The sequence below is a fragment of the Manis pentadactyla genome, chromosome 11, assembly GCF_030020395.1.
Source record: "Manis pentadactyla isolate mManPen7 chromosome 11, mManPen7.hap1, whole genome shotgun sequence".
NCBI lineage: Eukaryota > Metazoa > Chordata > Mammalia > Pholidota > Manidae > Manis > Manis pentadactyla.
In genome coordinates this window covers 3,071,733-3,098,666 of record NC_080029.1, presented here as the reverse complement: position 1 = coordinate 3,098,666, position 26,934 = coordinate 3,071,733, and the positions used below count along the sequence as shown (strand labels likewise).

Here is a 26,934-nt window from a genome sequence, read left to right as displayed (position 1 = left end):
TGTTGTTGGTAATTTGATAGGGATTGCATCGAATCTGTATATTGCTTTGGGCAGGATGGCCATTTTGATGATATTAATTCTTCCTAGCCAGGAGCATGGGATGAGTTTCCATTTGTTAGTGTCCTCTTTAATTTCTCTTAAAAGTCTTATAGCTTTCAGGGTATAGGTCTTTCACTTCTTTGGTTAGGTTTATTCCTAGGTATTTTATTCTTTTTGATGGTATTGTGAATGGAATTGTTTTCCTGATTTCTCTTTCTATTAGTTCATTGTTAGTGTATAGGAAAGCCACAGATTTCTGTGTGTTAATTTTGTATCCTGCAACTTTGCTGAATTCCGATATTAGTTCTAGTAGTTTTGGAGTGGAGTCCTTAGGGTTTTTTATGTACAATACATGTCATCTGCAAATAGTGACAGTTTAACTTCTTTACCAATCTGGTTTCCTTATATTTCTTCCTCTGCCCATTTTTTAATTGGCTTATTTGCTTTTTGTTTGTTGTGTTGCATGAGCTCTTTATATATTTTGGAAGTCAACCCTTTATGGGATATGTCATTTATGAATATATTCTCCCATACTGTAGGATGTCTTTTTGTTCTATTGGTGGTGTCCTTTGGTGTACAGAAGCTTTTCAGCTTGATATAGTCCCACTTGTTCATTTTTGCTTTTGTTTCCCTTGCCCGGGGAGATATGTTCATGAAGAAGTCGCTCATGTGTATGTCCAAGAGAGTTTTGCCTATGTTTTTTTCTAAGAGTTTTATGGTTTCATAACTTACATTCAGGTCTTTGATCCATTTTGAATTTACTTTTGTGTATGGGGTTAGACAAGATCCAGTTTCATTCTCTTACGTGTAGCTGTCCAGTTTTGCCAACACCAGCTGTTGAAGAGGCTGACATTTCCTGATTGCATATCCATGACTCCTTTATCGTATATTAATTGACCATATGTGTTTAGGCTAATATCTGGACTCTCTATTCTGTTCCACTGGTCTCTGTGTATGTTCTTGTGCCAGTACCAAATTGTCTTGATTACTGTGGCTTTGTAGTAGAGCTTGAAGTCAGGGAGCATAATTCCCTGCACTTTATTCTTCCTTCTCAGGATTGCTTTGGCTATTCAGGGTCTTTTGTGGTTTCATGTGAATTTTAGAACTATTTGTTCCAGTCTGTTGAAGAATGCTGTTGCTATTTTGATAGAGATTGTATTGAATCAATAGGTTGCTTTAGGCAGGATGGCCATTTTGACAATATTAATTCTTCCTACCCAAGAGCATGGGATGAGATTCCATTTGTTTTGTGACCTCTTTAATTTCTCTTAAGAGTGTCTTGTAGTTTTCAGGGTATAGGTCTTTCACCTCCTTGCTTAGGTTTATTCCTTGTTATTTTATTCTTTTTGATGCAATTGTGAATGGAATTGTTTTCCTGATTTCTCTTTCTGCTAGTGCATTGTTAGTGTATAGGAAAGCAACAGATTTCTGTATTTTAATTTTGTATCCTAAAACTTTGCTGAATTCAGATATTCTAGAAGTTTTGGAGTGGTCTTTAGGGTTTTTTATGTACAATATCATGTCATCTGCAAATAGTGATGGTTTGTCTGCTTCTTTACCAATCTGGATGCCTTGTTATTTTTTTGTTTTGTCTGATTGCCATGGCTAGGACCTCCAGTACTGTGATGAATAAAAGTGGGGAGAGTGGGCATCCCTGCCTTGTTCCCGATCTTAAGTGAAAAGCTTTCAGCTTCTTGCTGTTCAGTATGATGTTGGCCTTGGGTTTGTCATATGTGGCCTTTATTATGTTGAGGTACTTTCCCTCTATACCTATTTTGTTGAGTGTTTCATCATGAATGGATGTTGAATTTTGTCAAATGCTTTTTCAGCATCTATGGAGATGATCATGTGGTTTTTGTCCTTCTTTTTGTTGATGTGGTGCATGATGTTGATGGGTTTTCGAATGTTGTACCATGCTTGTGTCCCTGGGATGAACCCCACTTGATCATGGTGTACGATCCTCTTGTATTTTTGAATTGAGTTTGCTGATGTTTTGTTGAGTATTTTTGCATCCATGTTCATCAGGGATATGCGTCTGTAATTTTTTTTTGTGGGGTCTTTGCCTAGTTTTGGTATTAGAGTGATGCTGGCCTCATAGAATGAGTTTGGAAGTATTCCCTCTTCTTCTGTTTTTTGGAAAACTTTAAGGTGAATGGGTATTATTTCTTCTCTATATGTCTGATAAAATTCAGTGGTGAATCCATCTGGCCCCAGGGGTTTTGTTCTTGGGTAGGTTTTTGATTACCGATTCAGTTTCGTTGCTGGTAATTGGTCTGTTTAGGTTCTCTGTTTCTTCCTTGGTCAGTGTTGGAAGGTTATATTTTTCTAGGAAGTTGTCCATTTCTTCTAGGTTGTCCAGCTTGTTAGCATATAGATTTTCATAGTATTCTCTAATAATTCTTTGTATTTCTGTGTTATCTGTTGTGATTTTTCTTTTCTCATTTCTGATTCTGTTTATGTGTGTAAATTCTCTTTTTCTCCTAATAAGTCTGGCTAGGGGCTTATCTATTTGGTTTATTTTCTCCAAGAACCAGCTCTTCATTTTGTTTGTTTTTTCCATTGTTTTAGTGTTCTAAATTTTATTTTATCTTCTCTGGTCTTTATTATGTCCCTCCTTCTGCTGACTTTGGGCCTCATTTTTTCTTCTTTTTCCAGTTTCAATAATTGTGACTTTAGACTATTCATTTGGGATTGTTCTTCCTTTTTTAAAAAGGCCTGGATTGCTATTTACTTTCCTCTTAGAACTGCCTTCGCTGTGTACCGCAGAGTTCTGGCGTTGTGCTGTTGTTGTCCTTTGTCTCTTTATATTGCTTGATATCTGTTTTAATTTGGTTATTGATCCATTGATTATTTAAGAGCATGTTGTTAAGCTTCCATGTGTTTGTGAGCCTTATTGTTTTATTTGTGTAATTTATTTCTAGTTATACCTTTGTGATCTGAGAGGTTGGTTGGTAGAATTTCAATCTTTTTGAATTTACTGAGGCTCTTTTTGTGACCTAGTATGTGATCTGTTCTCGAAAATGTTCCATGTGCACTTGAGAGGAATGTGTATCCTGCTGCTTTTGGGTGTAGAGCTCTGTAGATATCTGTTAGGTCCATCTGTTCTAGTGTGGTTGTTCAGTGCCTCTGTGTCCTTACTTATTTTCTGTCTGTTTGATCTGTCCTTTGGAGTGAATGGCATGTTGAAGTCTCCTAAAATGAATGCATTGCATTCTATTTCCCCCTTTAATTCTGTTAGTATTTGTTTTACATCAAATAGGTGATCCTGTGTTTTTGTGCATAGATATTTATAATAGTTATATCCTCTTGTTGGACTGACCCCTTTATCACTATGTAATGTCCTTCTTTATCTCTTGTCACTTTCCTTGTTTTGAAGTCTATTTTATGTGATACTAGTACTGCAACACCTGCTTTTTTCCCCTGTTATTTGTATGAAATATCTTTATCCATCCCTTGACTTTTAGTCTCTGCTTGTCTTTGGGTTTGAGGTGAGTCTCTTGTAAGCAGCATATAGATGGGTCTTGCATTTTATCTGTTCTGTTACTCTGTGTCTTTTGATTGGTGCATTCAGTCCATTTATATTTAGGGTGATTATTGAAAGATATGTATTTATTGCCATTGCAGGCTTTAGATTTGTGGTTACCAAAGGTTCAAGGGTTAGTTTCCTTACTATCTAGCCATATAACTTAACTCTCTTATTAAGCTATTATAAACACAATCTGATGATTACTTCTCTCTCTTCTTATTCTTCCTCCTCCATTATTTATATGTTAGGTGTTTTATTCTGTATTCCTTTGTGTTTCCTTTGACTGCTTTTGTGAATAGTTGCTTTTATTTTTTGCCTTTACTTAGTATTTGGTTGGTCTGCTTTCTTTGCTGTGATTTTATTTTCTCTGTTGACATCTATTTAGCCTTAGGAGTGCTCCCATCTAGAGCAGTCCCTTTTAAATATCCTGTAGAGTTGGTTTGTGGGAGGCAAATTCCCTCAACTTTTGCATGTCTGGGAATTGTTTAATCCCTCCTTCAGATTTAAATGATAATCATGCTGGATACAGTATTCTTGGTTCAAGGCCCTTCTGTTTCATTGCATTAAATATATCATGCCATTCTCTTCTGGCCTGTAAGGTTTCTTTTGAGAAGTCTGATGATAGCTGATGGGTTTTCCTTTGTAGGTGACCTTTTTTCTGTCTCTGGCTGCCTTTAATACTCTGTCCTTGTGTTTGATCTTTACTATGTTAATTATTATATGTCTTGTTGTTGGTCTTCTTGGGTCCCTTGTGTTGGAAGATCTGTGGGCTTCCATGGTCTGAGAGACTATTTCCTTCCCCAGCTTGGGGAAGTTTTCAGCAATTTTTCTTCAGAGACACTTTGTATCCCTTTTTCTCTCTCTTCTTCTTCTGGTACCCCTATAATGAGAATATTGTTCCATTTGGATTGGTCACACAGTTCTCTTAATATTTTTTCATTCCTGGAGATCCTTTTCTCTGCATTAGCTTCTCTGCATTACTGTTCCCTGATTTCAATTCTATTAACAGTCTTTTGCACCTCATCCAGTCTGCTCGTAAGACCTTCTCTTTATTGTTTCATTTCCATTATCTCCCTCTGGACTTCATCCCTTAGCTCTTGCATAAATCTCTGCAGATCATCAGCATGGTTATGACTTTTATTTTGAATTCTTTTTCAGAAAGATTGGTTATATCTGTTTCACCAGGCCCTCTCTTTGGGGTTGTCTGAGTGATTTTGAGTGAACCAGATTCTTTTGCCTTTTCATGGTGCCTGTGTCAAACTGTCACTGTTTGCAGATGACATGATATTGTCAGGTGGCTTGTGTGTCAGCTGCAAGAACGAAGCCCCTTCCTGCTTGCTAATCACCTTGCCATTCTCCATTGCCTGTGCCTTTTACCTGCACCCTGGGAGCAGTCTCTGGGATAAAATCCTGAACTGGCATGGGTGGAGCAGCCCTGGGGATAGCCTAGAGCCCTTTGGGGGTGCAGATGTGCCAGGTGTGTTCTCCTGTGTGAATGGCACCCCTTCGTGCCTTCTGGACCTTGCTCTGGCTTCCTCTGTGCCATCCACCGGCACACCAGGGGCAGTCTCTGGGATAATCTCCTGAGCTGCCATGGGCAGGACGGCCCTCAGGATAGTTTAGGGCCCTGCGCAGGGTCGCAGACACACCAGATGTGTTCTCCTGTGAGAACGGCGCCCCTTCGTGCCTTCCGGACCTTGCTCTGGCTTCCCCTTTCTGTGCTGGGCAACTGCATGCCAGCGGCAGCCTGTGGGTATGTTCCCATTAGCCGTGCCCTGGGAGAAGATTCTGGGTGATTGCTGTGGGTGGGGCTGTTCTCAAGCTGCTCTGCAGCTGTGGCAGGTCAGTCGGTTTGCTTGCAGTGCTGGCTGGGGGGAATGTATGGTAGGGTGCTTATTGCTGTGAGGGGCACTGGGGCTGCTTTACTGCCCAGGGTGTTAGGAGGTAACTGAAGTTCCCCAAGATTCCCAGCCTGCTAGGCTGAGTGTGCTGGGATGATTTTGTCCAGCTGTTAAGCCTTTGTCCCTTTAAGACTTTTAAAAAACGCCCCCTTTTCTTTTGTCCCAGAGGAGCCGGCTGTGGGGACCTGTTTGCAGTCTCCATCTCAGAAGTTACTTTTCCATTTCTCTAATATCCAGTATACCATGCAATGTGCGTCTGTGCTCCAGTGCAGATTGCTAAGGCTGGTTATTTAGTTGTCCTGTGCTTCCACTCTCTCCCCACTCTGTTTCCTTTCCTCCCACTGGGGAGCTTGGGTGGTAGGAGTGCTCAGGTCCTGCTGGGTCACGGCTTTGTATCTTACCCTTTTTGTGAGATGCTGAGTTCTTGCAGATGTAGATGTAGCCTGCCTGTTGTACTGTATCTTTTGGTCTCTCTTTTAGGGATAGTTGTATTTGTTGTATTTTCAAAGATATATATGGTTTTGGGAGGAGATTACTGCTGCCCTACTGACGCCACCATTTTGAGCCCCTCCTATTTTATTCTTTTTGATGCAATTGTGAATGGACTTGTTTTCCTGATTTCTCTTTCTGCTAGTTCATCGTTAGTGTATAGGACAGCAACAGATTTCTGTGTATTAATTTTGTATTCCACAAGTTTGCTGAATTCAAATATTAAATCTAGTAGGTTTGGAGTGGATTCTTTAGAGTTTTTAATGTACAATGTTATGTCATCTGCAAACTGTGACAGTGACTTCTTCCTTGCCAATCTAGATGCCTGTTATTTCTTTGTGTTGTCTGATTGCCATGGCTAGGAACTCCAGAACTATGTTGAATGAAAGTGGGGAGAGTGGGCATCCTTGTCTTTTTCCCAATCTTAAAGGAAAGCTTTCAGCATCTTGCTGTTAAGTATGATGTTGGCTGTGGGTTTATCATATATGGCCTTTATTATGTTGAGGTACTTGCCCTGTATACCCATTTTGTTGAGAGTTTTTATTATGAATGGATGTTGAATTTTGTCGAATGCTTTTTCAGCATCTATGGAGATGCTCATGTGGTTTTTGTCCTTCTTTTTGTTAATGTGGTGGATGATGTTGATGGATTTTCGAATGTTGTACCATCCTTGCATCCCTGGGATGAATCCTACTTGATCATGATGGATGATCTTTTTGATGTATTTTTGAATTTGGTTTGCTAATATTTTGTTGAGTATTTTTGCATGTATGTTCATCAGGGATATTGGTTTGTAATTTTCTTTTTTGTGATGTCTTTGCCTGGTTTTGGTATTAGAGTGATGTTGGCCCTGTGGAATGAGTTTGGGAGTATTCCCTCCTGTTCTAATTTTTGGAAAACTTTCAGGAGGATGAGTATTAGGTCTTCACTAAATGTTTGATAAAATTCAACAGTGAAATCATCTGGTTCAGGAGTTTGGTTCTTAGGTAGTTTTTTAATTACAAATTCAATTTATTTCCTGGTAATTGGTCTATTCAGATTTTCTGTTTCTTCCTGGGTCAGCCTTGGAAGGTTGTATTTTTCCAGAAAGTTGTCCATTTCTTGTAGGTTATCCAGTTTGTTAGCATATAATTTTTCATAGTATTCTCTAATAATTCTTTGTATTTCTGTGGTGTCCGTAGTGATTTTTCCTTTCTTATTTCTGATTCTGTTTATGTGTGTAGACTCTTTTTTTTCTTGATAAATCTGATTATGGGTACATCTATTTTGTTTATTTTCTCAAAGTGCCATCTCCTGCTTTCATTGATTCTTTCTATTGTTTTGTTCTTCTCAATTTTATTTATTTCTGCTCTAATCTTTATTATGTCCCTCCTTCTACTGACTTTGGGCCTCATTTATTCTTCCTTTTCTAGTTTTGTTAATTGTGAGTTTAGATTGTTCATTTGGGATTTTTATTCTTTCCTGAGGTAGGTCTGTATTGCAATATATTTCCCTCTTAGCACAGCCTTCACTGTGTCCCACAGATTTTTGCGGTGTTGAATTATTTTTGTCATTTATCTCCATTTATTGCTTAATCTCTGTTTTTATTTGGTCATTGATCCATTGATTATTTAAGAGCATGTTATGAAGCCTCCATGTGTTTGTGGGCTTTTTTGTTTTTGTGTAATTTATTTCTTGTTTCATACCTTTGTGATCTGAGGAGCTGGTTGGTACAATTTCAATCCTTTCAAATTTACTGAGGTTCTTTTTGTGGCCTAGTATATAATCTATTCTTGAAAATGTTCCATGTGCACTTGAGAAAAATGTGTATCCTGTTGCTTTTGGATGGAGTGTTCTGTAAATGTCCATTAGGTCCATCTGTTCTAATACGTTGTTCAGTACCTCTGTCTCTTTACTTATTTTCTGTCTGGTTGATCTGTCATTTGGAGTGAGTGGTGTGTTGACGTCTCCTAAAATGTATGCATTGCAGTCTATTTCCCCCTTTAATTCTGTTAGCATTAGTTTCATATATGTAGTTGAACCTGTATTGGGTGCATATTTCCATCCATAGGAATCCCTCTGAAATGCATTGTAGAGGTGGTTTGTGGGAGGTAAATTCTCTCAGCTTTTGCTTATCTGAAAATTGTTTAATCCCTCCTTCATATTTAAATGATAACCTTCCTGGGTAGAGTATTCTTGGTTCAAGGCCCTCCTGTTTCATTGCATTAAATACATCATGCCACTCCCTTCTGGCCTGTAAGGTTTCTGTTGAGAAGTCTGATGATATCCTGATGGGTTTTCCTTTTATGTGATCTTTTTTCTCTCTCTAGCTGCTTTTAAAAGTCTGTCTTTATCCTTGATCTTTGCCATTTTAATTATTATATGTCTTGATGTTGTCTTCCTTGGGCACCTTCTGTTGGAAGATCTGTGCACCTCCATGGCTTAAGAGACTATCTCCTTCCCCAGACTGGGGAAGTTTTCAGCAATTACCTCCTCAATGACACTTTCTATCCCTTTTTCTCTGTCTTCTTCTTCTGGTACCCCTATAATGCGAATATTGTTCCGTTTGGATTGTTCACACAGTTCTCTCAATATTCTTTCATTCCTTGAGATTCTTTTTCTCTCTGTGCCTCAGCTTCTTTGTATTCCTCTTCTCTAATTTCTATTCCATGTACCATCTCTTCTTCATCTAATCTGGTTTTAAGTCCCTCCCTTGTGTATTTCATTTCAGATATGGAATTTCTTAACAATTGAATCTCCATCATAAATTTGTTCCTGAGTTCTTGAATATTTTTCTGTACCTCCATAAGCATGTTTATGATTTTTATTTTGAACTGTCCTTCAGGCAGATTGGTGAGTTCAGTTTCATTTGGCCCTTTTTCTGGGGGTTTGTGAGATTTTGGTCTGCACCAGGTTCTTTTGATGTTTCATATTTCTATGTGGTGCCCTCTAGTGCCCAGAAGCTCCAGTCTCTGGAGCTGCTCAGCCCCTGGAGTGAGGTTGGGGGTTGTAGGGGAGTGGAGCTGGTGCCTGGGGGGAGGAAAGATCTGTTTCCTGATTTCCATCTGCAGTGCCTGACTCCCGTGTCAGAGCCAGTGGGCCGAGCACACAGGTGGTAGCCTCTCTGCTTTCCATCTCTAGCTGTTGTAGGTGGGGCCTCCCTTTGGCTGGTCTGATGCCAGCACAGCAGCTGCCGGTTTGCAAGCCTGTACCATCAGGCTGGGAGGAAGTCTTGGCAGGCTGCGTGTCACAGTGGGGGGCCACAGAGCTGAGCAGCCAGCCAGGGGGATGGAGTGCCTGATGCTCCTCAAAGTTCCCAACTGGCTGGGCAAAGCACACCCAGACAACCTTGTCCACCTCTCCCTTGTCCCACACAGCAAGCTCCATGCAAACCCTTCCCCTTCATCAGTCCTCTCACTGCTAAGGAAGGAGCCTCTCAGGCTGCCTGCCTTTCCTCTGTCAAAGAGCAGCTGGGTGTGGATCCCCTCCTCCACAAACGGCCAGGATCTGTCTGTCAAGCACTCCACCTGTCTGAGCTCCCCAAAGTCCAGAGCAGCACACAGTGTAGGTTTCTGTTCACAAAGCAGACCTCCAGGGCTACGTGTTCAGCAGTCCCAGGCTTCCACCCCCTCCCTGCTCCATCTCTCTTCCTCCCCCCGGTGAGCTGGGTTTGGGGAGGGTCTCGGGGCCTGCCGGATCAAGGCTTTGGTACATTGCCCTGTTTTGTGAGGTCTGCTCTGTTTGTGAGGTCTGTGTGCAGTCTGGTCCAGCCTTCTTTCCTGTTTTTGTCTTAGGGTTCGTAGTATTGACTATATTTTTGCGCTATCTGTCATTTTGGGAGAAGTTCTCTGTCTCACCTCTCACGCCGGCATCTTGAATCTCCAATATATTTCTTGAAAAAAAAATTCTGTGTATAAGTAGATCTGTGCAGTTGAAACCCGTATGTTTGGGGTCAGCTGTACTTGTGGTTATGTTTATGGAAGCGTAGTTTTGCTTGGATATTTGTTGTTACATTGGGTGATTCTGTAATATGCAGTGCTTTGTCATCATCTGCTGCTTTGTTTCATTGTTGCCCCACATCGTTAAGTGTACTCCCGGAATTCTGATGTGCAGTTTTCACTGTAAAGTGGACCGAACCGTTAAGTCTCTTGTTGTTGGACATTTGAGTTGTTCCCACTTTATTGCTGTTTTCAGTAGCACTTAATGAACAACTTTGTAGATGAATTTTTGTATAGCTGTATGATTATTTTGTTTTAGGATAAATTGATAGAGGCATTGGTTAACATTGCCAAACTACCCTTCAGAAAGTGTGAACTAATGGATAGTACACTTCTGTCAACATTGGTGGTTCGTTTTTCTGTACCCTTTTCTAACATCCCCCTCTGCCCAACTTTTGAAAAATATTCCATGTTCTTTTTCTTAATTCAGTTTTTTACAAGGAATCTTATAGGTATAATTTAAAAGTCCTCAGCTAGCAGTTCGGTAGTTTAAGTTTTCACTGGGCCATGGAGAAGTGGTGATGATGTTGGGAATACCGTGTTATGGGATACCTGTGCCCCTGTGATTTTTCTGATGATGGTGCATCACTGTGTCCATCTGTGGCGTGAGGTTTTCCCCTCTTGGGGGCTTGGTGGTGAAACATCAGTATAGTCTTGCCTGTTCTGATTAGTGTGCTTTCGTGACATACTTGCAGAATAGCATTAAGAGGAGAAGGGGGGCCCTGAGCATTTAACGTTCCTCAGTGAAGTTTATTGGTCTCTGGAGTGTTTTGTCCCTCTTTGTTTTGGTTTAAGGCTGATATATGGTGATACTCTATTGGTATTAAATGATGAGTTTGTTAAGTTGATTAAATGGAATAAAGTGTGTTTTCTCTAGCAAAGACTGATTTTGAGTCCAAGACACCTGTAGCTCTGGAGGATCAAAGGAAATAAGGTGTTTTTAATTAGAAGGAAACTGACCAGTTTCTATTGTAGACAGAGGTTACTTCAGTAGCATTTGATTAGCCTCTAACTTCATTCTTGGGGAATCTGGAAAGGGGCATAGTTCAGGCATTGGCTGGGCTCAAGTTACTGGACAATGGTGCAGCTAGTCCGGAGGGAAATTATTTACCCAGTTTTGTCAACTTGGAATATTGTGAATCATAGTATGTTTTAAATAGCCTGTCTATAGTTAGGGACATGGTTTATGCCTTTAGATGTGGGACACTGTTATGAAGAGAGGTTCAAAAAGTGTGGTGGGCTGCTGTGAGCGGAAGCTAGGGGCATGTGTGCCACTCCCTCCTGCACCTCTCTAACTGTCCCCCCAACTGTTACCTTATGCAGGTTAACATCTTCAGCTTTTATGATGGGCCAGACAGTGAGGACAGATGGCTCAAGGACCTCAGTCTTACAGAGGAGACAGAAGAGAATGCATGCTATTATTTGTTAAGCATGTACCAGGTACCCAGTATGTGCCCTTCTAGTCCTCACAGAAACCCAAGTGCAAGGTCCTCTCCATTTTTCAGCAGCGGTCAGTGAAGTTAAGTTCATCATCCCTCAGCAACAAGGTGGCTAAGATAGGATTCAGACCCAGCATGGGATGTAGATGTAGATGTGAGCTCAGGTCCTGGCCGTTACACTCCAGCACAAGTCACCTGTTGTCAAATGGTGAAGTGGAACAGTTCTCTCCTAGCGTTGTTTTCCATATTTGCATACAGAGACGTGTAAAGTCCTTTAGCCCAGTTACTGGCACATAGTACTAGTTACTAATTAGATCTTATGGATCCCAAAGCCACTAACCTTTTCCCTCCTAAAATAGCATGTGTCTGTGCAAACCATTGGAGGTAAGAGTCTGAGTATGTTCCCAGGGTGTGGGACTATCAGGAGGGGGCGGACCGCTAACCTGACCGGGAGAGTTAGAGCAGCCTCCCGAGGATGGTGCGCCTTGGGCAATCTTGAGAAATAGTTGGAGTTATCTAGGGGGAAAAGATAGGGAGGGACACTGCAGTGAGAAGGAAATGGTAAGAGGAATGATGTGGGAACGTAAAAAGGCACAGAAATGGGTTTGCCATGTGGGGGATGGATGAGTCGGGACAGTGAAAGTAAGCTTAGAAGTAGGCTGGCCCGGCCCCGGAGGCCCTTGGAATGCCAAGGGTTTCATCCTGAAGACAATGCGGAGGCTGTGAAAGGATTCTTTCTCAAAGTGAGCTATTTTAAAATAGTTTAGATTCTATAGAAATAGTACAGAGAGCTCCCATTTGCTCCACACTCTGCTTCCCCTGGGATTGCCTTACATTATGGCAATTTGTTGTGATTAATGAACCAATATGAATCCATTATTACTACCTGAAGTCCATAATTTACCCAGATTTCCTTAGTTTGTACTCAGTGCCCTTTCTTTTGGCCCAGGATGCATCCAACACCCTATGTCACATTTGGTCGCTGTGCTTCAGTAGGTTCTCTTGGCTGTGACAGTTTCTTAAGACTTTCTTTTGTTTGATTACTTTGGTAGTTCTAAGGAGTTACTAGCCAGGAATTCTGTAAAATGTTCCTCAACTGGTATTTATGTGAAATTTTTGTAATGATTAGACTGAGGGCTTTGGGAGGAAGACTGCGGAGGGAGAGGGCCATTCCATCAATCAGTCATATCCCGGGTGTGCTCTGTTAACATAACTTTCAACACCTGGCTGAGCTGGTATTTCCCAGGTTTCTCCGCCATAAAGTTAATCACTCCACCCCTCCTCTCACCCCTCTAAGCCGTCATCTTTTGAAGGAAGTCACCGTGCGGTCCATACTTAAGGCGTGGAGGAGAGTTACAATCTATTGCTGTGGAAGGATTTTAAACATTGAAAGTGACCTGGGCTGAATTGTGATTTAGAAAGATTGCTCTAACCAGAGTGGAGAGGCTGCATTTGAGAATAGGTCCCTGTGTTGAGTCTTGGTTAGCATGGAATCTTTATGACAAGGTTAAGGAAAGATGGAGGCCTAACCCTAAGGTGGTGGAGTTGGAGAGGAAGTGGTAGGTTTGAGGAAAAGAGAGGCATGGCTGCGGGTTCAGTGGGTGGGGCTGGGGAACTGGTAGGAGAGGGAAGGGAGTCCAAGGCGCCTGGCAGGGACCTAGCTGCAGGTGGGGCTGTGATCAGGGCTGCTGGCCACACGACTTACCACTGTCGATGGCGACCTTCATCACCTGGCTGAAGGAGGGCTTGTCAGGTGTCTCCACCTAGTGTCTGTTGGGTTTCTCATTACACTTAGCACTTGAGTAAGTTTGAGTTTTTTTTTTTTAATTTTTTAATTTTGGTATCATTAATCTACAATTACACGAAGAACATTATGTTTACTAGGCTCCCCCCTTCACCAAGTCCCCCCCACATACCTCTTCACAGTCACTGTCCATCTGCATAGTAAGATGCTGTAAAATCACTACTTGTCTTCTCTGTGTTGCACAGCCCTCCCCGTGCCCCCCCACACTATACATGCTAATCGTAATGCCCCCTTTCTTTTTCCCCATCCTTGTCCCTCCCTTCCCACCCATCCTCCCCAGTCCCTTTCCCTTTGGTAACTGTTAGTCCATTCTTGGGTTCTGTGATTCTGCTGCTGTTTTGTTCCTTCAGTTTTTCTTTGTTCTTATACTCCACATATGAGTGAAATCATTTGGTACTTGTCTTTCTCCGCCTGGCTTATTTCACTGAGCATAATACCCTCTAGCTCCATCCATGTTGTTGCAAATGGTAGGATCTGTTTTTTTCTTATGGCTGAATAATATTCCATTGTGCATATGTACCACATCTTCTTTATCCATTCATCTACTGATGGACACTTAGGTTGCTTCCATATCTTAGCTATTGTAAATAGTGCAGCGATAAACATAGGGGTGCATCTGTCAAGTTTGAGTTTTTAAGGGCATTATAACGTTCGTATATTTATGATAGATTTTAACTTGAGACCTGGTGATTGAAAATCATGCACTTCTTATTCCAGCTTAAACTTTTAGCATTTAAAGAGGAAGAGGCTAGAGGAGAGAGAGCCAGACAGAGAAATATATAATTTCATTGTAAGAAGATACAATGGAAGCGCACCAGCCTCCGGAGGCTGCTCTAACTCTCCTGGTCAGGTTAGCAGTCCACCCCCCTCCTGATATTCCCACACCCTGGGAACATACTCAGACTCTTACCTCCAATGGTTTGCATAGACACAAGCTATTTTAGGAGGGAAGAGGTTAGTGGCTTTGGGAACCGGAAGATCTTGGTTTCGTAGAGGACAAACTACTGTACTTTGAGAACTCTGAAGCCTTTTAACTTAATGTTAAAATACTTAGATAATATTATGAGGAGGAAAAGTGTACTTTAGCTTTTGGCCTGTCTTTATACTTGTGATAATTTATGGCATCTTTAAAATCTAGGCAGTGTACATAATAGTTAACATAATGGTTCCTGGAAATCTGCCTATAGGTGTGACCTTGGGCAAGTTACTTCATCTCGCAATGCCTTAATTTTCTCATCTGTAAAGTGGGGACGGTGATAGTCCCTGTCTCATAGGGTGGCTAGGAAGGTTAAATGAGCCATTGCTTGTAAAAGTGCACAGTGCCTGGTACATACTAAGCATATATGTTAGATATAATAGTAATGTGTTGTATTGTTGCTCTTCATAGTGAATAAAATCTGAAGCCAAAATCAGAAGCCAAAAAATTTGGAGGCACAAAATTATTTTTAGCCCCTAACCAAAATTTTTTTGTTTGTACATATGTATTTTTATTTATTAAATTATTGTTCATATACAATCTTATGGTGCTTTCAAATGTACATCACAGTGGTTCAACAGTCCCCTTGATCAACTTATATTGTGATTGTGAATTGTGTCCTTTTATACCCCTCCCCCTTGGTAACCTCTAGTCATTTCTCAGTGTCTGAGTCTACTGCTATTTTGTTCCTTCTGTTTTGCTTTGTTTTTATATTCCACAAATAAGTTAAAAAGCATATGGTGTTTGTCTTTCTCCACCTGCCTAACCTAAATTTAACATAAGGTTAGGAAGCTTAGCTTCTCAGGATGTGGTGAAAGTATGGGTGGCCAGTTGGTACATTTAGGAGTAAGAACCTAGCGTATTTATTTGGTAAATTTATTTACCTTATTACTTTCTTGATTCCTACTGGTGAGTAATCTATTCTACTCTGTGTTTGGTGTTCTATATGTATTTGTTTTTTAATGTAGGTGTTAGAATGTGACAGTGACAGCCATTGGGAGATGGCTGATTTAACTTTTAAAACAAAACAGCCATCTTACATATGAAGCTACTTTGAAATGAAGATGGTTTGATGCTGTGGAGATATGGTGATGCTAGTGCACACACGGCAGCCCTGTAACACTCGCTCGCTCGCTCATGCTTGTGCTCACCACCACCCCCTCTACACACACACACACACACACACACACACACACACACACACACATACAGTTATACATTTTTGACTTCAGTTTTTTGGGGGTAGGAACTTGAATAAGAAGATAGCATTTAATTCATAGCTTATTATGTTATTGCTGCTATATTTCTGCATTAAGCTTTTGGGAAGATGAAAACATTACAAGAAGAGTTAGGATTGTGGAAAATGACAAGTTGCTAAAACGTGTAATTGTGAGTCTATCTTAAAATGGCAAGACTATCCTATACGATTATTGATCCTCTATGATTATGGCAAGAAAGGCGTATTCGGAGGAAAGCAACGGATCATTTCAGTTCTGATTTTCAGTCTGATTTTCTCCTGCCTCTGCCTCTGTGTTAATCCATTTGGCCGTCCTTTTCCTTGTCTGCCCCCTTTCCTTTATGGAGAGCAGGGGACCTAAACAGGCAGAGATGATGCCCTTGGGGTGGCTAATTGTCACCTGTCTCCTTTCTAGTCACATTTTTAAATTAATGTATTGATATACAGTCTTATGAAGGTTTCACAAAAAAACAATGTGGTTATTACATTCACCTTTACTATCAAGTCCGCCCCCCCACCCCATTGCAGTCACTGTCCAGCAGTGTAGTAAGATAACACAGAGTCACTACTTGTTTTCTCTGTGCTGCACTGCCCTCCCCGTGACCCCCCCACACCATGTGCACCAATCATGATACCCCACAATCCCCTTTTCCCTCCCTCCCCAACCCCTCCCCTCTGGTAACCACTAGTCCCTTCTTGGAGTCTCTGAGTCTGCTGCTATTTTGTTCCTTCAGTTTTGCTTCGTTGTTATACTGCATAAATGAGGGTCCAGTCACATTTTTGTTTTTCAGTGCCACATAAGGCTCTTCCCACATAGACACACACCTTGAGCACGTACAGAATAGTCTAATTTACCTTGCTTGCGAGACGCAATGTGTCTTTATGCAAGTTATTGCACTTTTCTGTGCCTGTCTCTTTACACATTAGCTGGGGATGGTGGTACTTGCCTCTGTTTATGTGCATGTAAGGATCAAGCGGGGTAGGACATGTGAAGTGTTTGAGCAGTGCCTTTCCAACGATTGTTCCTAGTACTGCTGCAACAAGACAAAAGGGCATAATGCACATATGATCTCATTCAAAATCAACCTTTTTGCTAAATTCTCAAGTTTTGGCATAATGTTGTTTGTACTATTTTATCTTCAGTTTCTATTGGATCTGGAATTATACCCACATTTTTGATTCCTAAAATTAGTTATACCTTATTTTTCTTTATCAAATTCAGTAGCGATAAACTAGTAGCTTTTTCTATAGACCAACTTTGGCTTTGTTAACCTCCATTTCTTTGTTTTCTGTTTCATTAATTTCTGTTCTTCAATGCCTTCTTTCTGCCTTTGTTGGATTTATTCTGTTGTTCTTTCCATGTTCTTAAGTTGGATGCTTAGTGAAGTAGTTTTTAGCCTCTCTGTTGTAAGCATTTATATCTGTATTTTTGGGTAAGCTACCTCTTCCATTGTTTCCATAAGTTTGTAGTCTTCTATTGTTCAGTTTTAAGTAATTTTAATTTTTAGGTCAAGATTTCTTCTTGAGCCAGGATTATTTAAGAGTATTTTATCAAATTTTGAATGTATGAAGATTTTTTTATTTATCTTTTAATTATTGGCTTTTAATTGCATTTGGTTAGAAAGTATAATCTATATGATACCTATTCTTTGAAATGTGTTTAAAGTTGCTTTATGACCTTGTTTGAGAAGAATGTTTACACTAATTATTAGATGCAACTTCAAAGTATGCCTCATAAATGAAACTTGTTGACTGTGTTTAGATCTTGTATATCTTTTAATTTTTGTTTGGACTGTTAACAGAGAGAGAGGTGTATTAATCTCCCAGTATGTTGATATATTTGTCAGCTTCCATCAATTTTCTGCCATGTTATTTTGAGACTTCTTTATTTAAGGATGTGTAAAATTATAATTGTTGTGTCATTTTACTAATAGTTCTTTTTGTCCCATGCATAAGTTTTTTTGTTGTGGTTTTGTTGCAGAGGCTTTCATTTTTCTGCTTTCTACTTGTTTAGGAGTTTATATATACTAGTTTTTTAATAGCCATTCTTAAAATGTTAACTGTATACACTTAATTTAACGTCTAAAGTTAATCTTTCATCTTTAGAATAGTTCAGCTATGATCTACTCCTCCGGTATTACATGTTGCTGTTGTTCAGAATTTTAGTGCTGTTCCTGAACTTCTTAAATTGGACATGATTTTTATTTTTTAAAGACAGTGTTTACAAAATTTGCTTACTCACCACTTCTTTTTTTGCATATCAACCTTCCTTTCAGGATTTTTTTTCCTGAGAAAATTCTTTATTGTACACAAGTCTCCCAAAGTTTTCATGTGAAAACATTTTTATTTTGCCTGTGTCCCTAAGAATTTTGCAAGATACATTCTAAGGTTTCCTCTCAGCAGTTTAAAGATATTCCACCATCTCTGTATTCTGTCGATATTGGGAATTGTACTGTCTGTCACTTATTTGTGGGTGATTTTTTTTTAAAGCAGCTATTCACTAAAGGTCTTTTTTTTAGGTATAATTGACATACAATAAAATGCACAGATCTTATGTGTTAAGTGAGCTTTGATAGTAGTACACACCTGTGTATCTGTTTCCTCAGTCAGGGAAAGAGCAGTCTGGTCGCCTCAGATAGTTCTCTGGTACCCCTTTCCGGTTGCCACCCCTTATCTCCCATCCACTCTGAGTTCTGTCACCACATAATAGGTTTTACTGTTCTTGAACTTCATATTAATAGAATCATGCAATAGGTACACATTCGTATCTGGGGTATTTTTGCTCTTTATTTTCTTTTGTTTTTGATATTAACCCATATTGTTGCTTGTATCAGCAATTCGTTCCTTTTAATTTCTGTGTAGCATCCCTTTGTATGAATATACAGCTGACTCATGAACAACACAGGTTTGAGTTGCAAAGGTCCACTTATATGTGGATTTTTTCAATAAATATATTGGAAAATGTTTTGAAGATTTGTATGGCAGTTTGAAAAAAATTATTTTCTCTAGCTTTATTTTAAGAATACAGTATATATAACATATAGAATATATGTTAATCAATAGTTTATGATATTGGGAAGGCTTCCGGGTCAGTAGTAGGCAATTAGTAAAGTGATTTTGCTTTCTTAATTTTACTTTACTTTATTCATATTTACATTATAGTGTATGTTCCTGTGAGCTGAGTTCTTAAATTCTGAAGAAGTATTTAGTTTACTTTTTGTGAGTAGTAGGTGCAGGTTTTCCTGTTTTTTAGGAAAAGAGCAACATAGAAGATAAAATTGTCATTATGAAACATTTTTCCACAGGTTTTTAATTAATTTCCTTAATGTTTTTCTTTAGAGGAAAACATTAATTTTTATATGTGGTATGAGGTATGGATCCAAGTGAAAAAGAATTTTTTATATGAATATCCATTTGTTCAAGCATCGTTTGCTGAAAAGATTATTTTTCTCCATTGAATTTTGCTATTGCACCTTTGTGGGAAAATCAGTTGATTCTTTATATGTGTGATTCTGTTTCTGGATTCCATTCCATCACGTTCATTTCTCTGTATGCCAACACCACACTGTCTTGGTTACTGAATCTTTGTAATTAGTTTCGATTCAGGTAGAATAAGTCTTCTAATTTTACTCTTCTTCAAAGTTGTTTTGGTTATTTTAGGTACTTTGCATTCTTGTATGAATTTTAGAATGTATGTCAATTCCTACAAAAAAGCATACTGGGATTTTGATTGGGATTGTGTTATATTTGTAGAGCAATTTGGAGAGAATGCTATCTTAATATAATTGAGTGTTTTGATCCATATACAGGTGTATCTCTCCATTTACTTAGATCTTATTTATTTTTTCTCAGAAATGTTTTATAGTTTTCAGTGTATATATTTTACCAGATCCCTAAGTATTTTATATTTGTTGCTGTATTAAAAGGGGATATTTAATTTCAATTTTTGATTAATTACTGGTATGTAGATATACAATTGGGTTTTTACTATTGATTTTGTTTCCAGTAGATTCTGTAGATTTTTTACACAGATGGTCATATCATCTGTGAATAAAGACAGTTTTAATTCTACCTTTTCAGTGTGGATTCCTTTAATTTCTGTTTTGATTTTGATTTTTTTTTAAAAATACAACAAGACTTTATTCTATGTCGGGGTCTCTCCCTACACATATTTGTTGACTTTTTCATTTTAGATTATGTGTAGCATTAACATTGTTTTGGAAGTCAGAGCTACATAAAAAGGGATACTTAAAGGTGTACTCACATCTACTTTGTCATATTCCTGTCTTCTCATTCTTTATACCCTGTTCCACCACATATATTCCTTTCATCTTACCTGATCCATAGTGTTCACACTTTGGGACTTTCCGTCCCACCATTCCATCATTTTTCTTTAAAGTAGCTACCCAATAGATTTTGCCAAAAGTGTAGAGATTCATTCTTTGTTATACCTAGGACACATTGATCAGAAAAATTAAGTAAAAGATAAGAGATCTGGCAGTTTCATAAAAAGCAGGACTTCTTAAACCAGGTCTTACGAATTTCCTTTAAGGGTGTTGTCCTTTAAGAATTTAAGTCGAAATTTTCTGGAGTCTATAACTTTCATCATATTTTCAGAGGAATTTATTTAAAGAAAGAAAAAGGTAAGAATATCTTGGAATGAATGAGCTTGGGTCTAACCCAGTATAAATCTAGGCTGGTCAGTGAGCCTCTTGTCTCCTGAGTCCTTTGTTCCTTTTGAAGGTAACATTTTATAGTATCTGTTGTAATATATGACTGTTACTTGTGTTACTGTTAATCCAGTCGCACATGGCGACTCATTAATAACCTGGCACTTGTAAACTTTTTGGCCTACTGTTCTGTATCATATGTTTTAAAAAAGATTTGAGTGCACTTCACAAGTTTCTTTCCAGGTTAAACATTTTTAATGGTTATTCTTTAATAAAGTTGTTAAAAGAATCGTTGGGTTGTCAAGTCACTACAGAGTTACTCTGCAGAGTAAGGGTGTTCGAAACACCAATGAAGAATTCATATTTTTAAAGAAACTTTGGGCAACGTGCCGCATGTGACTTCCCCTTCCGGTTTGCCGTATCTGGAAGCAGAGCTTCACGGTACACAGTGCCCAGGGCCTTAGCCATGCTGCCTGCGTGCAGTCCTGACTGCCTCCTGCCGGCTGAATGGCCTCGTCAGTTTCCTCGCTTAGCAAATGAGAGTAATGATTATACTTACTTCAAATGTACCTGTTTGTTAAATAAGTAAAAGTAAAGTAGAAAAAGCAGGAATGTTTTGGCCGGTGTCAGAGAGCCGCCTCCACACGCACCGCGCCCTGTGATGGTGAGCGCAGGTCCTGTTGGGGCAGATCTCGGTAAACGGCGGGTGACGTCATCACGTTCTGAGGTTTAAAAGACCAGAGTGGCGGTGTTAATCATTGCTTGTTACGTCTGTTAAATTATAATAAGAATTTTCTTTTTTATTTCTCCCAAGCCAAACTAGCAAGACGCAGTCAAGAGCGGGACAGTCTTGGCATGCTGGTCTGGTCACCTAATCAGAATCTTTCAGAAGCAAAACGTAAGTTTCAGAGGACCATTATTTTCTGTCTTTCATTTAATGCAAAGTGTTAAAGTCCCCTTTGTAGCTCAAAGTCCCTGCATATATTACATTTCTCTTATACTTTTTAAATAAAAAATTTAAAGAGTTTGAAATGATGTACTCCTTTACTGTGGCCTGTCATGATTCAAAAATTCTTAAACTATGGTTTCATAATCTTTTTTCAAATTGCTGTACAATTTAATACTGAAGTAACTAGGAAGAAAGGCTACGAGTGGAAAGAAAATTGTAACGTACTGTATAACTCCCTCAGCTGGAAATTTACAGATTTATAAAGATAGGATTGAACAAACTTTTAATTTGAAGGATTCTGAAGGACAAATGTGTATTGGGAACAGGCATCATAATGTAAGACTTGAGCTGGTAAAACTTTTGAGTTGGCTGTTTGTTTTATGTATTTAAAATTTAATTAGGGTGGAATATTCTGAGCTACCTTGGATTTTCTTTTTGGGGGATAGGAATCCTATAGCTGTTGATAATACTGTGTTTTCACAGTTTGCTCTTCCAGCTTTTCTGTCCCCTCTGCTCAAAGATACCATGCAAGAGTGATTTTATATCTGATACATTACCATAAGTATTTGCCATTTTCAAAGTTTTTATTTTCTTCATAACTTAAAAGAGAGAAGAGAAACTGAATCCTCTGTTTGAAAAATTTTCAGGGTTGGAGGGGGGCAGTCCACGAATGAAATTTATGGGGATTTGTGAACTTGGAAATCACATGCAAAGTTTTTTGGCATTTCCGCATTTTTTTTTTTTCTGGAGGAAAGGTCGTTGGATTTTCAAAGGGGTCTTGGACAAAATAGGTTAAGAATCAGTGCCCTAAAAGTTGGTAAGGCTTAGAAAGCCATCGGTGGTAAATGTACATGAAGGAATTGTTAAATTGTGAGTAAAGGTCGGAACTCCCAGGATTTGATCAGGATTTCCCAAATTGTGTTTTTCAGTATTAAAATAAGTGGTAACAGGTTTCCACTACCAAACAAGTGTGAGAGATCGTGGCTACTACATGTTCTTCTCTTGTATAATCAGCATTCATGTGAGCACAAGGAAGGTGCAAAGAGCTAATATGGTACAGAAACATGCTTTAACGATTCTGACCAAGAAGGATCCTTTGTTTTGGTACAGTTCCCTCCATGGAACACAGGAAATTCAGTTAATCTTGGTAATGCTAAACTTAGCAGTGATAAAATAATCCCAGGCTTTTGATTCTCCTCCATCAGGCTGCTGCTTGATGAGTTTAGGAGGAAGAACAGCATAGCAGAAGGAAGTGCGCTGGCATTTGTGATACCTTCACTCTGCTGGGGGGGACCTGTTAAGAATTTCCTGTTTGAAGCCTTGCTCCGCTGTTCAAAAAAAAAAAAGAATTTCCTGTTTGTTTGGGTTTTTTTCCCCTTTGAGCACTTGCAGTAACTTACAAAAGCAATCTATTCCACTTTTTAAAATGTCATCACAGAGAGCTGAAAAGCTGCCTCCGCGCCATGCTCGGTTTTCCTGAGCCCTGCTAGACAAGTCTGCCTCTGTCTGAGTGTCTTAGGGGTGCGGCCATCCCGCGCCCTTCACTGGCTCTGCCCGAGCTCAGCCTGCCTAGCTGCTTCAAGTGCTTCTCCGATGGCTTGACTCTGGGGGTCCCTTCATCTCTGCTGCCCTCCTGCACACGCTCCCTTTGGTCCCAGGCCCAGTGCGTCATGCTGCTCAGAACTGAGGGCCGAGAATAGTGAGTGAGTGTTGGGCCGCTCTGCCAAGCGCTGGAAGAAGCCGCTTCCTGTGCTGCCCACCACTGCCTCTTCCCAGTGACCCAGAGGAAGCCTTTGCCTGTTTGGCAAACGGCATTCCACAGCTCCGGGAGGTGCGGAACTAGCCCCGAAAGTAAGTGCCAATTAATTCCCGGGGCCAGCCCTGGAGCCCAGGTCTGCGACTCCTCCCTCTGGATGATGCTCCAGCCGCCGCTCCTGCGCTGAGCGCAGTCCCCTCTGCCTCCAGCTACCGCCCTCTGTTATTGCAGTTCAAGGCTGTGTTAGCACCTTTTGCAATTGTGTTACCTGTTGGCATCTTTGAAGTCAAAATTTATTATCTTATTTTTCCTAGACCTAGAAGGAAAGAGCAGAATATGAAAAGTTAATCGATTTTTACATAATGATACTGCCTAAAATAAATTGCTGTTTAAAAGAAGCCCTGCCATAAGAAGACAAGGGGTAACTCTGTGGCATGTTGCTACGGTGATGGACAGTGACTGTGGTGGGGGTGGGGGTGGGGGGTCTTGATAATATGGGTGAATGTAGTGACCACAATGTTGCTTATGTGAAATCTTCATAAAATTGTATATCAGTGATACCTTAATTTAAAAAATTTAAAAAAGAAGCCCTACCACTACTGGTTAAAATTTTGTACTTTTAAAACCAATCTAAAAGGAACATTTAGATCTTGTTGAAAGTTCAGAAGACTAAGAAAAGTTCACTTATTTTTCCATTACCCAGAGAGAACTCTGTTAAACATTTTGGGATTTTTTCCCCACAATCCTTTTTCTCTCTGTGCGTATATATGTAAGTGAGATGATGGTATTTTCATACATGTGGCTGTATATGTCCATGAATCATGTTCCTGAACACTGACCTAAGCGTTTCCCACATTGTTAAAACCTTTTGGAAATGTGCTAAATAACCATGCAATATTCCGTCATATAGATATATCGGTGTATTTAACCATTCTCCTATTGAAGATTTAGGTTGTTTCTGATCTGTTGCTATTTTAAAAGAAAGATGCAGTAAAAAACTGAATCATAGAGCTTTGTCCTCTTTTGTTTTTGTTTTCTTGGTGTTTGTTCTTAAGAAACATCCCTAGGAATGGAATTGTGGGTTGATGGGAATTTGCCTAACTGCTCAGGTGCGAGACTGTGATCATATGTGGCTCCTAATGTGGGTTGGGTTCCTCCTAGTAGGTGCCCGTCTGTGCAGCTTTGGGAATCACACTCTTTGACTACTAGTCTAATTGTAGTTAGGCATTAAAATGTACAGTGTTGATGCAAACAGGTATATGGTGTTTGTCTTTTGTGCACATCTGTCATTTCCTCATTGACCCCACCACCTGCACTCTGTATATAGGCAAAAAAAAATCTTTTCTACTTGCTTTATTTTCAAAGAATGTGGAAGTCATGGCTGCCACAGTGATTCTAACTTAGCGTAGAAATAGATTTGGATCAAGTTCAGGTTTCTAGCAGCTACCCCATGTGTAAGGATGTCTGTGGACCCCTGGCTTTTCCTGTGCTGGTTTCTTTCTGAAGTATCTCTGTAACTCTACCTTTCAGGATTACTGCAAGTTCACAAAATTATTTTGTGGTTATAAAAGTAATGCTGTTGTGGGAGTTTCAAACAACATAGAATATATAACATAGTTAAAGCCCTCTCGTAGTCACTATTTACAATATATATGCTTTTCCTAATATTTTTATACATATTAATATGTACTTTTTATCACAAAATATGACCTGTTCAGCAATTTGCTCTTAACACTGTATCTGGGGAGAATTTTTAAGAACATATGTGGGACTTTGTTCTATCTCAGTGCATTTACAATTACCTACTTTTTAACTAACAAGTATGAGTGCACCATGATTTAGTCTTTTTTTTTAAACAAAATTCTCTAATTGGTAGATATTCGAAACCTTTCAGTTCTTTTTAAAACTCTTTTTTAAAAAGCTGTAATGAACATTCTTATTTCTTTAGGATAAATCCCTAGAAATAGAGTTCATAGGCCAAGGGGCAAATAGATTTTTTTTTAATAGGTTTAATTTTTGGAGCACTGTTAGGTTCACAGCCAAAGTGAGCAGAGAGGACAGAGATTTCCCTTATGTTCCTGTCCCCCTAACCCCCACCCAGCCCCCACACAACCCTTCACCACTGTAAACATCCCTTCCCAGAGTGGTGCATCTGTTACAGCCATTGAACCTACACTGACACATCCTTATCACCCGAAGTCCCTAGCTTACATTAGGGCTCACTCTTCTGTTGTACGTCCTGTGGGTCTGGACACATGTGTGATGGAGTGTGTCCACCATTTCAGTATCGTGCTGAGCTTTCTTCCTGCCCTGAACATCCTCTGTGCACTGCCTCTGCATCCCTCTCGACTCCTGAATTCTTGGCAACCACTGATCTTTTTACTACCACCGTAGTGTTGCCTCCTCCAGGATGTCGTGTAGTTGAAATCCTACAGTGTGCGCGGCCTGTGGAGACCGGCTTTGACTTAGTAGTAGTGGACACGTGAGGTCCCTCCCTGTCTTCATTGCTGGGCAGCTCGTTTCCAGTAGTGATGATGGGCATCGCTCTGTCTGGCACCACAGTTTGCTTATCCAGGCTCCAGCGGAGGATTTCTTGGGTGCTTCTAAGTTTTGGCAATTATGAATAAAGCTGCTATAAACATCTGCATGCAAGTTTTTATGTGGACACAAGTTTTCACCTCTTTTGGGTAAATAACAAGAGCAGGGTTGATGGACTGTATGGTAAGAGTACATTTAGTTCTGTAAGAAATTGCAAAATTGTCTTCTCAAGTGGCTTTATCATTTTATATTCCTGCCAGCAATGAATGAGAATTCCTGTTGCTTCACATCCTTGCCAGAATTTGGTATTGTCAGTGTTTTGGATTTTGGCCACTCTAATAGGTAAATAGCTTATTTTCTTTTAAACTAAAAAATAATACATACACACTAAATAAAATAAAAGTGGAAAATACCCTGTGTCTCCCAAGTTAACCACTGTTACATTAGTTTTCTGGGTGTCTGTTAGTCCCTATTAAGTGATCTTTAAAAAAAAAATTCTCGTGTGAGTGTTTCATAGTGTGAGCATTTCTGGGCAGCGCTGAAGTGAACACCACTGAAGTAGAGTTGCTAAGTCAGGTGGTACATACATTCTTAATTTTATAGATTTTCCTGTGTTTCACTGAAAGAATTGTGTGGTGTGCTTCTTTCCCAAAACCTCGCTAGCACTGGGTGTATTATTTTCTTAAAAAATTTTTTTTTCCTTAATTGTGGTAAAATGTACATGACATAAAAATCACCATCCAGCCATTTCTCAGTGTATAGTTGGGTGTGCAGTTAACCTCCAGAACTTTTTTCACTGTAAACCCGAAATTCTGTACCCATTAAACAACAACTCTATGTCTCCTCCTCCACCAGCCCCAGCACCCACTGTTCTGCTTTCTGACTCAGTGAATTGACTACTTGAGGAACTTCACATAAGTGGGACCATACAGTGCTTGTGTGGTGTTTTCTTTGCTGTTGTTTTTGTAACTGGCTTATTTCACTTAGCATAATGTCCTAAAAGGTTCATTCATCCACATTGTACCATGTGTCCCAATTTCCTTCGTTTTTATGGCTGAATAATACTGCAGCATATGGATATATACCACATTTTGTCCCGCCATTCATCTGTCAGTGGACATTATGCTTTTCCCCACCTTTCTTTGCTGTTGTGAATGACGCTTACGCGAACATGGGTGTGCACATACCACTTTGAGACCCTGCCATTAATTCTTTTGGTTGTATACCCAGAAGTGGAGTTGGATTTGCTAACTGGTTTTTCATTTTTTGAGGAACTGCCAAAACTGTTTTCCACAGAGGCCATGTTAGCAGTGCACATAGCTTTGCATGCGTGGCAACACTTGTTAGTTTTTGACAATAGCCATCTTAATGGGTGCGAGGTGGTATTTCATTGTATGTGCATATTAACATTGTTTAAAACTTTGCTGAACTGATAGGAAAGAATTTAATTATTACTAAGGTTGAACATTTTGTATTCAGTCTTTTAATCCTCCTATAAATAGCAGTCAAACCTTACCTCTTTTTTGGTTTGATTTTTTTTTTTATTATATCTATTTAAATTTATTAGTCTTATTTGTGGCTTCTAGTATATTGTCAGGCTGAGTAAAGCCCCCCTCACAACACTTACATCACA

General features: G+C 39.5%; 1 protein-coding gene across 3 annotated transcripts in view; it reads left to right on the top strand.

Moving 5' to 3' along the window:
• Positions 1–26,934, top strand: part of RCOR1 (REST corepressor 1) — a 176,669-nt gene that overhangs the window by 80,602 nt on the left and 69,133 nt on the right. For 2 of the 3 annotated variants that reach the window (XR_005024148.2, XM_036882172.2), the window contains exon 3: positions 20,873–20,956. The exons of the other annotated variant lie outside the window; for it this stretch is intronic. Coding sequence is in view for 1 of the 2 variants with exons in the window: in XM_036882172.2 (XP_036738067.1) it covers positions 20,873–20,956 (84 nt within the window). In the remaining variant the exon portion in view is untranslated. The remainder of the gene's footprint in view (positions 1–20,872; positions 20,957–26,934) is intronic. 3 annotated transcript variants of the gene reach the window in all.